This window comes from Crinia signifera, chromosome 2, assembly GCF_055691185.1.
Source record: "Crinia signifera chromosome 2, ASM5569118v1, whole genome shotgun sequence".
NCBI classification, from domain to species: domain Eukaryota; kingdom Metazoa; phylum Chordata; class Amphibia; order Anura; family Myobatrachidae; genus Crinia; species Crinia signifera.
Window position 1 is genome coordinate 6425788 of NC_139218.1, and position 14407 is coordinate 6440194.

Consider the following 14407-nt stretch of genomic DNA (forward strand, 5'->3'; position numbering starts at 1 on the left):
CACGCATATGTATTTTCATTACTGCCTATATAGATACTGAAGTAGTGACAGTATATGATATATAGATATAGATATATATATATATATATATATATATATATATATATATATATATATATATATATATATATATATATATATATATATATATATATATATATATATATATATATTACCACTTGTAGGTGTCACTCAGGCCAATCACTCAGGCCAATAAACAAACAGAGACGGTAATAGCGTTTATCAACGTTTCATTTGCGGAACGCAAATTTCATCAGGATACAAGACAAGACTACAGTGAATCGGTGCTCACCTTATACCACCTTATGTCTCAGAGCTCAGTCAGAATGCAGCTCCTGACCTGTCAGACACAAGGAGAGCCTCTATCCCCGGCTGTAATATCCACCTAATAATAAAATGACCTTTCACCTAATGGCGGCCAGAAGCAGCACTCGCCAATAATGACCTCTCCTTCTAAATCCATAAACTGCAATGTCATCAGTGACTGTGCGCCATCTCCCATCTGGACACTAGGGGGCAGCAACAAGGCTGGAGCCAAAGTTAGTATACTGTGCTCTCCACAGCCCATGTGGGGAATCCAGCAACTGCAAACTTAGGATGTGGCCCATCTAGTCTGCCATTATACAGGGCAGCCGAGAGGGGGGGGGGAGCGGGTACTAATTGCCTGGGCCCAGGCTTGCTGGAGGGGCCCCGCAGGTGTGTAGGTGTCTGCTGCTGCTGAGATTACAGTTTTTAGAGTTTTCTTTCACCCTCCTCTAAACATTTTGGGGGCGTGGCCTAAGTGTGGGAGGTGCCCACACCCCCCACACTTAGGCCACGCCCACATTTTTTACCGGGGTCCGGCATTCCTCTCGGCTGCCCTGCCATTATACTGTACATACATACATACAGTACACATACACACAGTACATACATACAGTACACATACACACACACAGTACATACATACATACAGTACACATACATACAAAACACATACACACAGTACATACACCCATTCATACAGTACATACAAAACACATACATACAGTACACCTATACATAGAGAACACATACATATACATACATACAGTACACACACATATACATACAGTACACATATACATACAGAACACACACATACATACTTACATACAGAAGACATACATACTTATATACAGAAGACACACACACATATACATACAGAACACATACATACAGTACACACACACACATATACATACAGAACACACACACACATATACATACAGAACACACACACACATATACATACAGAACACACACACACATATACATACAGAACACACACACATACAGAACACACATACAGAACACACACAGAACACACACACACACAGAACACACACACAGAACACACACACACACATACAGAACACACACACACACATACAGAACACACATATACATACAGAACACATATACATAGAGAACACATACATACAGTACACACACATATACATACAGTACACATACATACATATTCACTAGAGTTCAGAATCATAATAAAAGGGGATTATCAATTAATTTTCCTGACAGGTTAATTCCACATGAATTTTGAGGCACCGCTACAGAGAGATAGAACTGGGTCACAGCACAGACCGTCCACTTACTGGTGAGAGGTAGTGGTGCTGTCACTACACAGACCAGACGCTTACTGGGGAGAAGTGGTGGTGCTGTCACTGTACAGACCGGTCACTTACTGGGGAGAGGTGGTGGTGCTGTCACTACACAGACCGGTCACTTACTGGGGAGAGGTGGTGGTGCTGTCACTACACAGACCGTCCACTTACTGGGGAGAGGTGGTGGTGCTGTCACTACACAGACCGTCCACTTACTGGTGAGAGGTAGTGGTGCTGTCACTACACAGACCGGTCACTTACTGGTGAGAGGTGGTGGTGCTGTCACTACACAGACCGTCCACTTACTGGTGAGAGGTAGTGGTGCTGTCACTACACAGACCGGCCACTTACTGGTGAGAGGTAGTGGTGGTGTCACTACACAGACTGGCCACTTACTGGTGAGAGGTAGTGGTGCTGTCACTACACAGACCAGACGCTTACTGGGGAGAAGTGGTGGTGCTGTCACTGTACAGACCGGTCACTTACTGGGGAGAGGTGGTGGTGCTGTCACTACACAGACCGGTCACTTACTGGGGAGAGGTGGTGGTGCTGTCACTACACAGACCGTCCACTTACTGGGGAGAGGTGGTGGTGCTGTCACTACACAGACCGTCCACTTACTGGGAAGAGGTGGTGGTGGTGTCACTACACAGACCGGCAGCTTACTGGGGAGCGGAGGTGGTGGTGTCACTGTACAGACCGGTCACTTACTGGACAGAGGAGGTGGTGGTGTCACTACACAGACCGTCCACTTACTGGGTGAGGAGGTGGTGCTGTCACTACACAGACCGGCCACTTTCTGCCGCTCCCCCAGTCCCCCCTGTGAGACAGATCTATGTCAGCACTCTGCAGATCCCTACACTGACTCCCTACTGCCTACAGAGCCCCATATGCCCTAGTGCACACACAGAGACACGTGCAGGACAGGCGCACATAGCAAACACACGCTAAGCCATGTGTCGTGTGTCTTATTTTACACGTCAGCGGCTCCTGCACACGTGACCAAAATACTGTGTGTAACGTTGTATAACTGATGCATACAGGCTGGCGGTGCCCATACATCTGCCGCACTCACCTTTATAATCTCCACCAGCTGGTCCACGCCGCTGTCCCCGGGAAATATGGGCTGGCCCAGGAGGAGTTCTGCCAGGACACAGCCCGCTGACCACACATCTGATGGAACAAAGGGGGGATGGGAGGAATCAGTAACACACATGCAACGAGACAGGAGGCATGGGGGGCTCACTTACTACCCTGTCTGCGCCCACATCTGTCACCCCCAATACAAGGCTGGTGCCATGGGCACCCCGCACTGCTTCCAGGTAAGGGGGGAAATGTAGTACACACAAGGTAAGCGTACACAGGCCGGGCACTCAGCGCAGGTAACTCCCCCTCCCCCACGCACTCTCCCCAACAAGCGCTGGTGACTCAGCAGATGAACGATGAGATGCATTGTTTGCAGTCAGCAGTCCCGGGCAGCGCTCATTAGGCGGAGGGTAATGGAAAGTCATCTAGGGACAGATGTTTGGCCACCATTAAAGTGCAGCAATAAAGATGTAAGGGCCATTAGCTCATTTACACAGCACTGCTGAGCGGAGCACTAAGCTGAGAGGATGGGGGCGCTGTGCCGCGGCTCCGGTTACTGATCCCCACCCCTCTCATCATACAGGACAACCTGCGGAGTACTAATCTCACTCTCTGACAGGATGGGGGCGCTGTGCCGCGGCTCCGGTTACTGATCCCCCACCCCTCTCATCATACAGGACAACCTGCGGAGCACTAATCTCACTCTCTGATAGGATGGGGGCGCTGTTACCGATCTCCACCCCGCTCATCATACAGGACAACCTGCGGAGCACTAATCTCACTCTCTGACAGGATGAGGGCGCTGTTACCGATCCCCACCCCTCTCATCATACAGGACAACCTGCGGAGCACTAATCTCACTCTCTGACAGGATGGGGGCGCTGTTACCGATCTCCACCCCGCTCATCATACAGGACAACCTGCGGAGCACTAATCTCACTCTCTGACAGGATGGGGGCGCTGTTACCGATCTCCACCCCGCTCATCATACAGGACAACCTGCGGAGTACTAATCTCACTCTGACAGGATGGGGGCGCTGTTACCGATCCCCACCCCTCTCATCATACAGGACAACCTGCGGAGCACTAATCTCACACTATGACAGGATGGGGGCGCTGTTACCGATCCCCACCCTGCACATCATACAGGACAACCTGCGGAGTACTAATCTCACTCTGACAGGTTGGGGGCGCTGTTACCGATCCCCACCCCGCTCATCATACAGGACAACCTGCGGAGCACTAATCTCACTCTCTGACAGGATGAGGGCGCTGTTACCGGTCCCCACCCCGCACATCATACAGGACAACCTGCGGAGCACTAATCTCACTCTCTGACAGGATGAGGGCGCTGTTACCGATCCCCACCCCGCACATCATACAGGACAACCTGCGGAGCACTAATCTCACTCTCTGACAGGATGGGGGCGCTGTTACCGATCCCCACCCCGCACATCATAAAGGACAACCTGCGGAGCACTAATCTCACTCTCTGACAGGATGGGGGCACTGTTACCGATCCCCACCCCTCTCATCATACAGGACAACCTGCGGAGCACTAATCTCACTCTGACAGGATGGGGGCGCTGTTACCGATCCCCACCCCTCTCATCATACAGGACAACCTGCGGAGCACTAATCTCACTCTGACAGGATGGGGGCGCTGTTACCGATCCCCACCCCTCATCATACAGGACAACCTGCGGAGCACTAATCTCACTCTGACAGGATGGGGGCGCTGTTACCGATCCCCACCCCTCTCATCATACAGGACAACCTGCGGAGCACTAATCTCACTCTCTGACAGGATGGGGGCGCTGTTACCGATCCCCACCCCGCACATCATACAGGACAACCTGCGGAGCACTAATCTCACTCTCTGACAGGATGGGGCGCTGTGCCGCAGCTCCTGTTACCGATCCCCACCCCTCACATCATACAGGACAACCTGCGGAGCACTAATCTCACTCTCTGACAGGATGGGGGCGCTGTTACCGGTCCCCACCCCTCTCATCATACAGGACAACCTGCGGAGCACTAATCTCACTCTCTGACAGGATGGGGGCACTGTTACCGGTCCCCACCCCTCTCATCATACAGGACAACCTGCGGAGCACTAATCTCACTCTCTGACAGGATGGGGGCGCTGTTACCGATCCCCACCCCTCATCATACAGGACAACCTGCGGAGCACTAATCTCACTCTGACAGGATGGGGGCGCTGTTACCGATCCCCACCCCTCTCATCATACAGGACAACCTGCGGAGCACTAATCTCACTCTCTGACAGGATGGGGGCGCTGTTACCGATCCCCACCCCGCACATCATACAGGACAACCTGCGGAGCACTAATCTCACTCTCTGACAGGATGGGGCGCTGTGCCGCAGCTCCTGTTACCGATCCCCACCCCTCACATCATACAGGACAACCTGCGGAGCACTAATCTCACTCTCTGACAGGATGGGGGCGCTGTTACCGGTCCCCACCCCTCTCATCATACAGGACAACCTGCGGAGCACTAATCTCACTCTCTGACAGGATGGGGGCACTGTTACCGGTCCCCACCCCTCTCATCATACAGGACAACCTGCGGAGCACTAATCTCACTCTCTGACAGGATGGGGGCGCTGTTACCGATCCCCACCCCTCTCATCATACAGGACAACCTGCGGAGCACTAATCTCACTCTCTGACAGGATGGGGGCGCTGTTACCGATCTCCACCCCGCACATCATACAGGACAACCTGCGGAGCACTAATCTCACTCTCTGACAGGATGGGGGCGCTGTTACCGGTCCCCAACCCGCACATCATACAGGACAACCTGCGGAGCACTAATCTCACTCTCTGACAGGATGAGGGCGCTGTTACCGGTCCCCACCCCGCACATCATACAGGACAACCTGCGGAACACTAATCTCACTCTGACAGGATGGGGGCGCTGTTACCGATCCCCACCCCTCTCATCATACAGGACAACCTGCGGAGCACTAATCTCACTCTCTGACAGGATGGGGGCGCTGTTACCGATCCCCACCCCGCACATCATACAGGACAACCTGCGGAGCACTAATCTCACTCTCTGACAGGATGGGGCGCTGTGCCGCAGCTCCTGTTACCGATCCCCACCCCTCATCATACAGGACAACCTGCGGAGCACTAATCTCACTCTGACAGGATGGGGGCGCTGTTACCGATCCCCACCCCTCTCATCATACAGGACAACCTGCGGAGCACTAATCTCACTCTCTGACAGGATGGGGGCGCTGTTACCGATCCCCACCCCGCACATCATACAGGACAACCTGCGGAGCACTAATCTCACTCTCTGACAGGATGGGGCGCTGTGCCGCAGCTCCTGTTACCGATCCCCACCCCTCACATCATACAGGACAACCTGCGGAGCACTAATCTCACTCTCTGACAGGATGGGGGCGCTGTTACCGATCCCCACCCCTCATCATACAGGACAACCTGCGGAGCACTGATCTCACTCTCTGACAGGATGGGGGCGCTGTTACCGGTCCCCACCCCGCACATCATACAGGCCAACCTGCGGAGCACTGATCTCACTCTCTGACAGGATGGGGGCGCTGTTACCGGTCCCCACCCCGCACATCATACAGGACAACCTGCGGAGCACTAATCTAACTCTCTGACAGGATGAGGGCGCTGTTACCGATCCCCACCCCGCACATCATACAGGACAACCTGCGGAGCACTAATCTCACTCTCTGACAGGATGGGGGCGCTGTTACCGATCTCCACCCCGCACATCATACAGGGCAACCTGCGGAGTACTAATCTCACTCTCTGACAGGATGGGGGCGCTGTTACCGATCCCCACCCCGCTCATCATACAGGACAACCTGCGGAGCACTAATCTCACTCTCTGACAGGATGGGGGCGCTGTTACCAATCCCCACCCCTCTCATCATACAGGACAACCTGCGGAGCACTAATCTCACTCTCTGACAGGATGGGGGCGCTGTTACCGGTCCCCACCCCGCACATCATACAGGACAACCTGCGGAGCAATAATCTCACTCTCTGACAGGATGGGGGCACTGTTACCGATCTCCACCCCGCACATCATACAGGACAACCTGCGGAGCACTAATCTCACTCTCTGACAGGATGGGGGCGCTGTTACCGATCCCCACCCCTTTCATCATACAGGACAACCTGCGGAGCACTGATCTCACTCTCTGACAGGATGGGGGCGCTGTTACCGATCCCCACCCCGCTCATCATACAGGACAACCTGCGGAGCACTAATCTCACTCTCTGACAGGATGAGGGCGCTGTTACCGATCCCCACCCCTCTCATCATACAGGACAAGCTGCAGAGCACTAATCTCACTCTCTGACAGGATGGGGGCGCTGTTACCGATCCCCACCCCTCTCATCATACAGGACAACCTGCGGAGCACTAATCTCACTCTCTGACAGGATGGGGGCGCTGTTACCGATCTCCACCCCGCACATCATACAGGACAACCTGCGGAGCACTAATCTCACTCTCTGACAGGATGGGGGCGCTGTTACCGGTCCCCACCCCGCACATCATACAGGACAACCTGCGGAGCACTGATCTCACTCTCTGACAGGATGGGGGCGCTGTTACCGATCCCCACCCCTCATCATACAGGACAACCTGCGGAGCACTAATCTCACTCTCTGACAGGATGGGGGCGCTGTTACCGGTCCCCACCCCGCACATCATACAGGACAACCTGCGGAGCACTGATCTCACTCTCTGACAGGATGGGGGCGCTGTTACCGATCCCCACCCCTCATCATACAGGACAACCTGCGGAGCACTAATCTCACTCTCTGACAGGATGGGGGCGCTGTTACCGATCTCCACCCCGCACAGCATACAGGACAACCTGCGGAGCACTAATCTCACTCTCTGACAGGATGGGGGCGCTGTTACCGATCCCCACCCCTCTCATCATACAGGACAACCTGCGGAGCACTAATCTCACTCTCTGACAGGATGAGGGCGCTGTTACCGATCCCCACCCCTCATCATACAGGACAACCTGCGGAGCACTGATCTCACTCTCTGACAGGATGGGGGCGCTGTTACCGATCCCCACCCCCGCTTATCATACAGGACAACCTGCGGAGCACTAATCTCACTCTGACAGGACGGGGGCGCTGTTACCAATCCCCACCCCGCTCATCATACAGGACAACCTGCGGAGCACTAATCTCACTCTCTGACAGGATGGGGGCACTGTTACCGGTCCCCACCCCTCTCATCATACAGGACAACCTGCGGAGCACTAATCTCACTCTCTGACAGGATGGGGGGCGCTGTTACTGATCCCCACCCCGCTCATCATACAGGACAACCTGCGGAGCACTAATCTAACTCTCTGACAGGATGGGGGGAGCTGTTACCGATCCCCACCCCTCATCATACAGGACAACCTGCGGAGCACTAATCTCACTCTGACAGGATGGGGGCGCTGTTACCGATCCCCACCCCTCTCATCATACAGGACAACCTGCGGAGCACTAATCTCACTCTCTGACAGGATGGGGGCGCTGTTACCGATCCCCACCCCGCACATCATACAGGACAACCTGCGGAGCACTAATCTCACTCTCTGACAGGATGGGGCGCTGTGCCGCAGCTCCTGTTACCGATCCCCACCCCTCACATCATACAGGACAACCTGCGGAGCACTAATCTCACTCTCTGACAGGATGGGGGCGCTGTTACCGATCCCCACCCCTCATCATACAGGACAACCTGCGGAGCACTGATCTCACTCTCTGACAGGATGGGGGCGCTGTTACCGGTCCCCACCCCGCACATCATACAGGCCAACCTGCGGAGCACTGATCTCACTCTCTGACAGGATGGGGGCGCTGTTACCGGTCCCCACCCCGCACATCATACAGGACAACCTGCGGAGCACTAATCTAACTCTCTGACAGGATGAGGGCGCTGTTACCGATCTCCACCCCGCACATCATACAGGGCAACCTGCGAAATACTAATCTCACTCTCTGACAGGATGGGGGCGCTGTTACCGATCCCCACCCCGCTCATCATACAGGACAACCTGCGGAGCACTAATCTCACTCTCTGACAGGATGGGGGCGCTGTTACCAATCCCCACCCCTCTCATCATACAGGACAACCTGCGGAGCACTAATCTCACTCTCTGACAGGATGGGGGCGCTGTTACCGGTCCCCACCCCGCACATCATACAGGACAACCTGCGGAGCAATAATCTCACTCTCTGACAGGATGGGGGCACTGTTACCGATCTCCACCCCGCACATCATACAGGACAACCTGCGGAGCACTAATCTCACTCTCTGACAGGATGGGGGCGCTGTTACCGATCCCCACCCCTTTCATCATACAGGACAACCTGCGGAGCACTGATCTCACTCTCTGACAGGATGGGGGCGCTGTTACCGATCCCCACCCCGCTCATCATACAGGACAACCTGCGGAGCACTAATCTCACTCTCTGACAGGATGAGGGCGCTGTTACCGATCCCCACCCCTCTCATCATACAGGACAAGCTGCAGAGCACTAATCTCACTCTCTGACAGGATGGGGGCGCTGTTACCGATCCCCACCCCTCTCATCATACAGGACAACCTGCGGAGCACTAATCTCACTCTCTGACAGGATGGGGGCGCTGTTACCGATCTCCACCCCGCACATCATACAGGACAACCTGCGGAGCACTAATCTCACTCTCTGACAGGATGGGGGCGCTGTTACCGGTCCCCACCCCGCACATCATACAGGACAACCTGCGGAGCACTGATCTCACTCTCTGACAGGATGGGGGCGCTGATACCGATCCCCACCCCTCATCATACAGGACAACCTGCGGAGCACTAATCTCACTCTCTGACAGGATGGGGGCGCTGTTACCGGTCCCCACCCCGCACATCATACAGGACAACCTGCGGAGCACTGATCTCACTCTCTGACAGGATGGGGGCGCTGTTACCGATCCCCACCCCTCATCATACAGGACAACCTGCGGAGCACTAATCTCACTCTCTGACAGGATGGGGGCGCTGTTACCGATCTCCACCCCGCACATCATACAGGACAACCTGCGGAGCACTAATCTCACTCTCTGACAGGATGGGGGCGCTGTTACCGATCCCCACCCCTCTCATCATACAGGACAACCTGCGGAGCACTAATCTCACTCTCTGACAGGATGATGGCGCTGTTACCGATCCCCACCCCTCATCATACAGGACAACCTGCGGAGCACTGATCTCACTCTCTGACAGGATGGGGGCGCTGTTACCGATCCCCACCCCCGCTCATCATACAGGACAACCTGCGGAGCACTAATCTCACTCTGACAGGACGGGGGCGCTGTTACCAATCCCCACCCCGCTCATCATACAGGACAACCTGCGGAGCACTAATCTCACTCTCTGACAGGATGGGGGCACTGTTACCGGTCCCCACCCCTCTCATCATACAGGACAACCTGCGGAGCACTAATCTCACTCTCTGACAGGATGGGGGGCGCTGTTACTGATCCCCACCCCGCTCATCATACAGGACAACCTGCGGAGCACTAATCTAACTCTCTGACAGGATGGGGGGAGCTGTTACCGATCCCCACCCCTCATCATACAGGACAACCTGCGGAGCACTGATCTCACTCTCTGACAGGATGGGGGCGCTGTTACCGATCCCCACCCCTCTCATCATACAGGACATTCCAGTATTTCTCACTGTCCCTATAGGGCTAGCTGGCTTTCCTGGCATGCACAGACATGCTATAACTATCCCACTGCCACACAGCACCCACCAGTGACCAGCAATGCTTACCTATGCTGGACGTGTAATCAGTGGCCCCAAAGATCAACTCTGGGGCCCTATAGTACCGAGAGCAGATGTAAGAGACGTTAGGTTCTCCACGGACCAGCTGCTTCGCACTGAAAGACAAGGAGGAGACGGGAGATAAGTGACAGTTACATAGTTCCCAGAACCCCCCGGAGAATGAAACCACCGGACCAGTGGTGGGACCTTCCATCTATCCATCTATCGGGAGCTGTCTATCTATCGGGAGCTGACAATACAGGACAAATACAGGGTAAATTATTATAGGAACTTCAGTCGATTACTGCAACATAAGTATCCAGGTGGCAGCAGACAGCGAGCTATGGTGCAGTCTAAGACTGCTGAAGTAAGAACGGATCCTATAGATTGTAAGATTGCGAGCAGGGCCCTCCTACCTCTGACTATCTGTAAATACCCAGTTTGTTGTATCACTGTCTCCTATTGTAAAGCGCAACGGAATCTGCTGCTCTATATAAGACACTGTAACGCAATCTGCTGCGCTATATAAGACGCTGTAACAGAATCTGCTGCACTATATAAGACACTGTAACGCAATCTGCTGCTCTATATAAGACACTGTAACGCAATCTGCTGCGCTATATAAGAACCTGTAACGGAATCTGCTGCTCTATATAAGACACTGTAACGCAATCTGCTGCGCTATATAAGAACCTGTAACGGAATCTGCTGCGCTATATAAGACACTGTAACGGAATCTGCTGCTCTATATAAGACACTGTAACGCAATCTGCTGCGCTATATAAGAACCTGTAACGGAATCTGCTGCGCTATATAAGACACTGTAACGGAATCTGCTGCGCTATATAAGACACTGTAACGGAATCTGCTGCACTATATAAGACACTGTAACGGAATCTGCTGCGCTATATAAGACGCTGTAACGGACTCTGCTGCGCTATATAAGACACTGTAACGGAATCTGCTGCGCTATATAAGACACTGTAGCGGAATCTGCTGCGCTATATAAGAACCTGTAACGGAATCGGCTGCGCTATATAAGACGCTGTAACGGAATCTGCTGCGCTATATAAGACGCTGTAACGGAATCTGCTGCGCTATATAAGAACCTGTAACGGAATCGGCTGCGCTATATAAGACGCTGTAACGGAATATGCTGCGCTATATAAGACACTGTAACGGAATCTGCTGCGCTATATAAGACGCTGTAACGGAATCTGCTGCTCTATATAAGACACTGTAACGCAATCTGCTGCGCTATATAAGAACCTGTAACGGAATCTGCTGCGCTATATAAGACACTGTAACGGAATCTGCTGCGCTATATAAGACACTGTAACGGAATCTGCTGCGCTATATAAGACGCTGTAACGGAATCTGCTGCGCTATATAATACACTGTAACGGAATCTGCTGCGCTATATAAGACACTGTAATGGAATCTTCTGCGCTATATAAGACACTGTAAGGGAATCTGCTGCGCTATATAAGAACCTGTAATGGAAACTGCTGCGCTATATAAGACACTGTAACGGAATCTGCTGCGCTATATAAGACACTGTAACGGAATCTGCTGCGCTATATAAGACACTGAAACGGAATCTGCTGCGCTATATAAGACGCTGTAACGGAATTTGCTGCGCTATATAAGACGCTGTAACGCAATCTGCTGCGCTATATAAGACGCTGTAACGGAATCTCCTGCGCTATATAAGACACTGTAACGGAATCTGCTGCGCTATATAAGACACTGTAACGGAATCTGCTGCGCTATATAAGACACTAACGGAATCTGCTGCGCTATATAAGACGCTGTAACGGAATCTGCTGCGCTATATAAGACGCTGTAACGGAATCTGCTGCACTATATAAGACGCTGTAACGGAATCTGCTGTGCTATATAAGACGCTGTAACAGAATCTGCTGCACTATATAAGACACTGTAACAGAATCTGCTGCGCTATATAAGACACTGTAACGGAATCTGCTGCGCTATATAAGACGCTGTAACGGAATCTGCTGCGCTATATAAGACACTGTAACGGAATCTGCTGCGCTATATAAGACACTGTAACGGAATCTGCTGCTCTATATAAGACACTGTAACGCAATCTGCTGCGCTATATAAGATATTGTAACGGAATCTGCTGCGCTATATAAGACGCTGTAACTGAATCTGCTGCGCCACATAAGACGCTGTAACTGAATCTGCTGCGCCACATAAGACGCTGTAACGGAATCTGCTGTGCTATATAAGACACTGTAAATAAATAAGCACATGAGGTAAGAGGTCCCTGCGCGTGAGAGCTTACATTCTAAAGAGGAGGGGCAGACAGACAGGGGTGACACGGAGGCGAGGAACAGAAGGTTAGGAGGACATTTGCTCGTTTGGTTCGGTAGGGCCATTCATGCCCCTGTGTCTATACCTCTGTGATAGTCTGGAGGTACTAACTCTGCGAGCTGCTCTGTACATCAGCATACGCGGGCTCTCCCGAACTGCAGGGGACACAAGTCATAGGACCCCCCCATGTTATCATCTCTCTAGATGGAGCCACTTTGTAGAAGATGAAATCCAGACGTAGGAGAGATGGATCAGATTCATACAGAACCAATGTAATACAGAAGCAGAAGGAAAATTGTGGACAAGGGCCCAGGTCCAACCCATCAAACAGAAGTGCACCAACCGTGTATCCGGCTCCAGTGCCATTCACAGACACAGCAGCCAAGGTGTTATAGAACGGAAGAACACTAAACTATTATTTGGTCACTATTATCCATATAAAGTACAGTACTGTTACCCTATAATGATATTCTGCCGTACACTGGCGGACGGGGAGGGCAATGTGAGCTCCTATAGATACACAGCTTCTGGATACGCCCTAATCACGGCCTCCTAGTGCGTATCCCACGTCACACTAACATGGATCTGGGGAAGCGGGCCACTTACCTGCCAAAGTCGCAGAGCTTTAGCACGGCTGTGTCCGGGTCCAGCAGCAGGTTCTGTGGTTTGATATCCCGGTGGCAGATCCCAAAGGAATGGATATAGGCTAAACTGCGGAACAGCTGGTACATGTACAACTGTAAGGCAAGCGGAGAGAGAGAACATCAGGGACCTGGAATCCTGCGCTCGGAGCGGATCCCACTGAAGACCTGGGAGTGGATCATACTGTGCAATGTCCAGCGGGGAAAAGACCTGGGAGCGGATCATATTGTGTAATGTGCGGAGGAGAGTGGAAAGATCTGGGAGTGGATCATACTGTGCAACGCGTGGTGGAGAGAAGGAAGACCTGGGAGTGGATCATACTGTGCAATGCATGGAGGATAGAAGGAAGACCTGGGAGTGGATCATACTCTGTAATGCATGGAGGAGAGAAGGAAGACCTGGGGGTGGATCATACTGTGTAATGCATGGAGGAGAGAAGGAAGACCTGGGGGTGGATCATACTGTGTAATGCATGGAGGAGAGAAGGAAGACCTGGGGGTGGATCATACTGTGCAATGCATGGAGGATAGAAGGAAGACCTGGGGGTGGATCATACTGTGTAATGCATGGAGGAGAGAAGGAATACCTGGAAGTGGATCATACTGTGCAATGCATGGAGGATAGAAGGAAGACCTGGGGGTGGATCATACTGTGTAATGCATGGAGGAGAGAAGGAAGACCTGGGGGTGGATCATACTGTGTAATGCATGGAGGAGAGAAGGAAGACCTGGGGGTGGATCATACTGTGCAATGCATGGAGGAGAGAAGGAATACCTGGAAGTGGATAATACTGTGTAATGCATGGAGGAGAGAAGGAATACCTGGAAGTGGATAATACTG

The 14407-nt window shown here is 52.5% G+C and overlaps 1 protein-coding gene across 2 annotated transcripts in view; it reads right to left on the reverse strand.

Annotated features, from left to right (window-relative positions):
* The window catches only part of GSK3B (glycogen synthase kinase 3 beta), a 104475-nt gene that overhangs the window by 11993 nt on the left and 78075 nt on the right, over nt 1-14407 (reverse strand). For both annotated transcript variants that reach the window (XM_083171499.1, XM_083171498.1), the window contains exons 5-7: nt 13532-13662; nt 10595-10701; nt 2737-2834 (exon numbers count right to left, since the gene is read on the reverse strand). In XM_083171499.1, coding sequence (XP_083027625.1) covers nt 2737-2834; nt 10595-10701; nt 13532-13662 — 336 coding nt within the window. The remainder of the gene's footprint in view (nt 1-2736; nt 2835-10594; nt 10702-13531; nt 13663-14407) is intronic.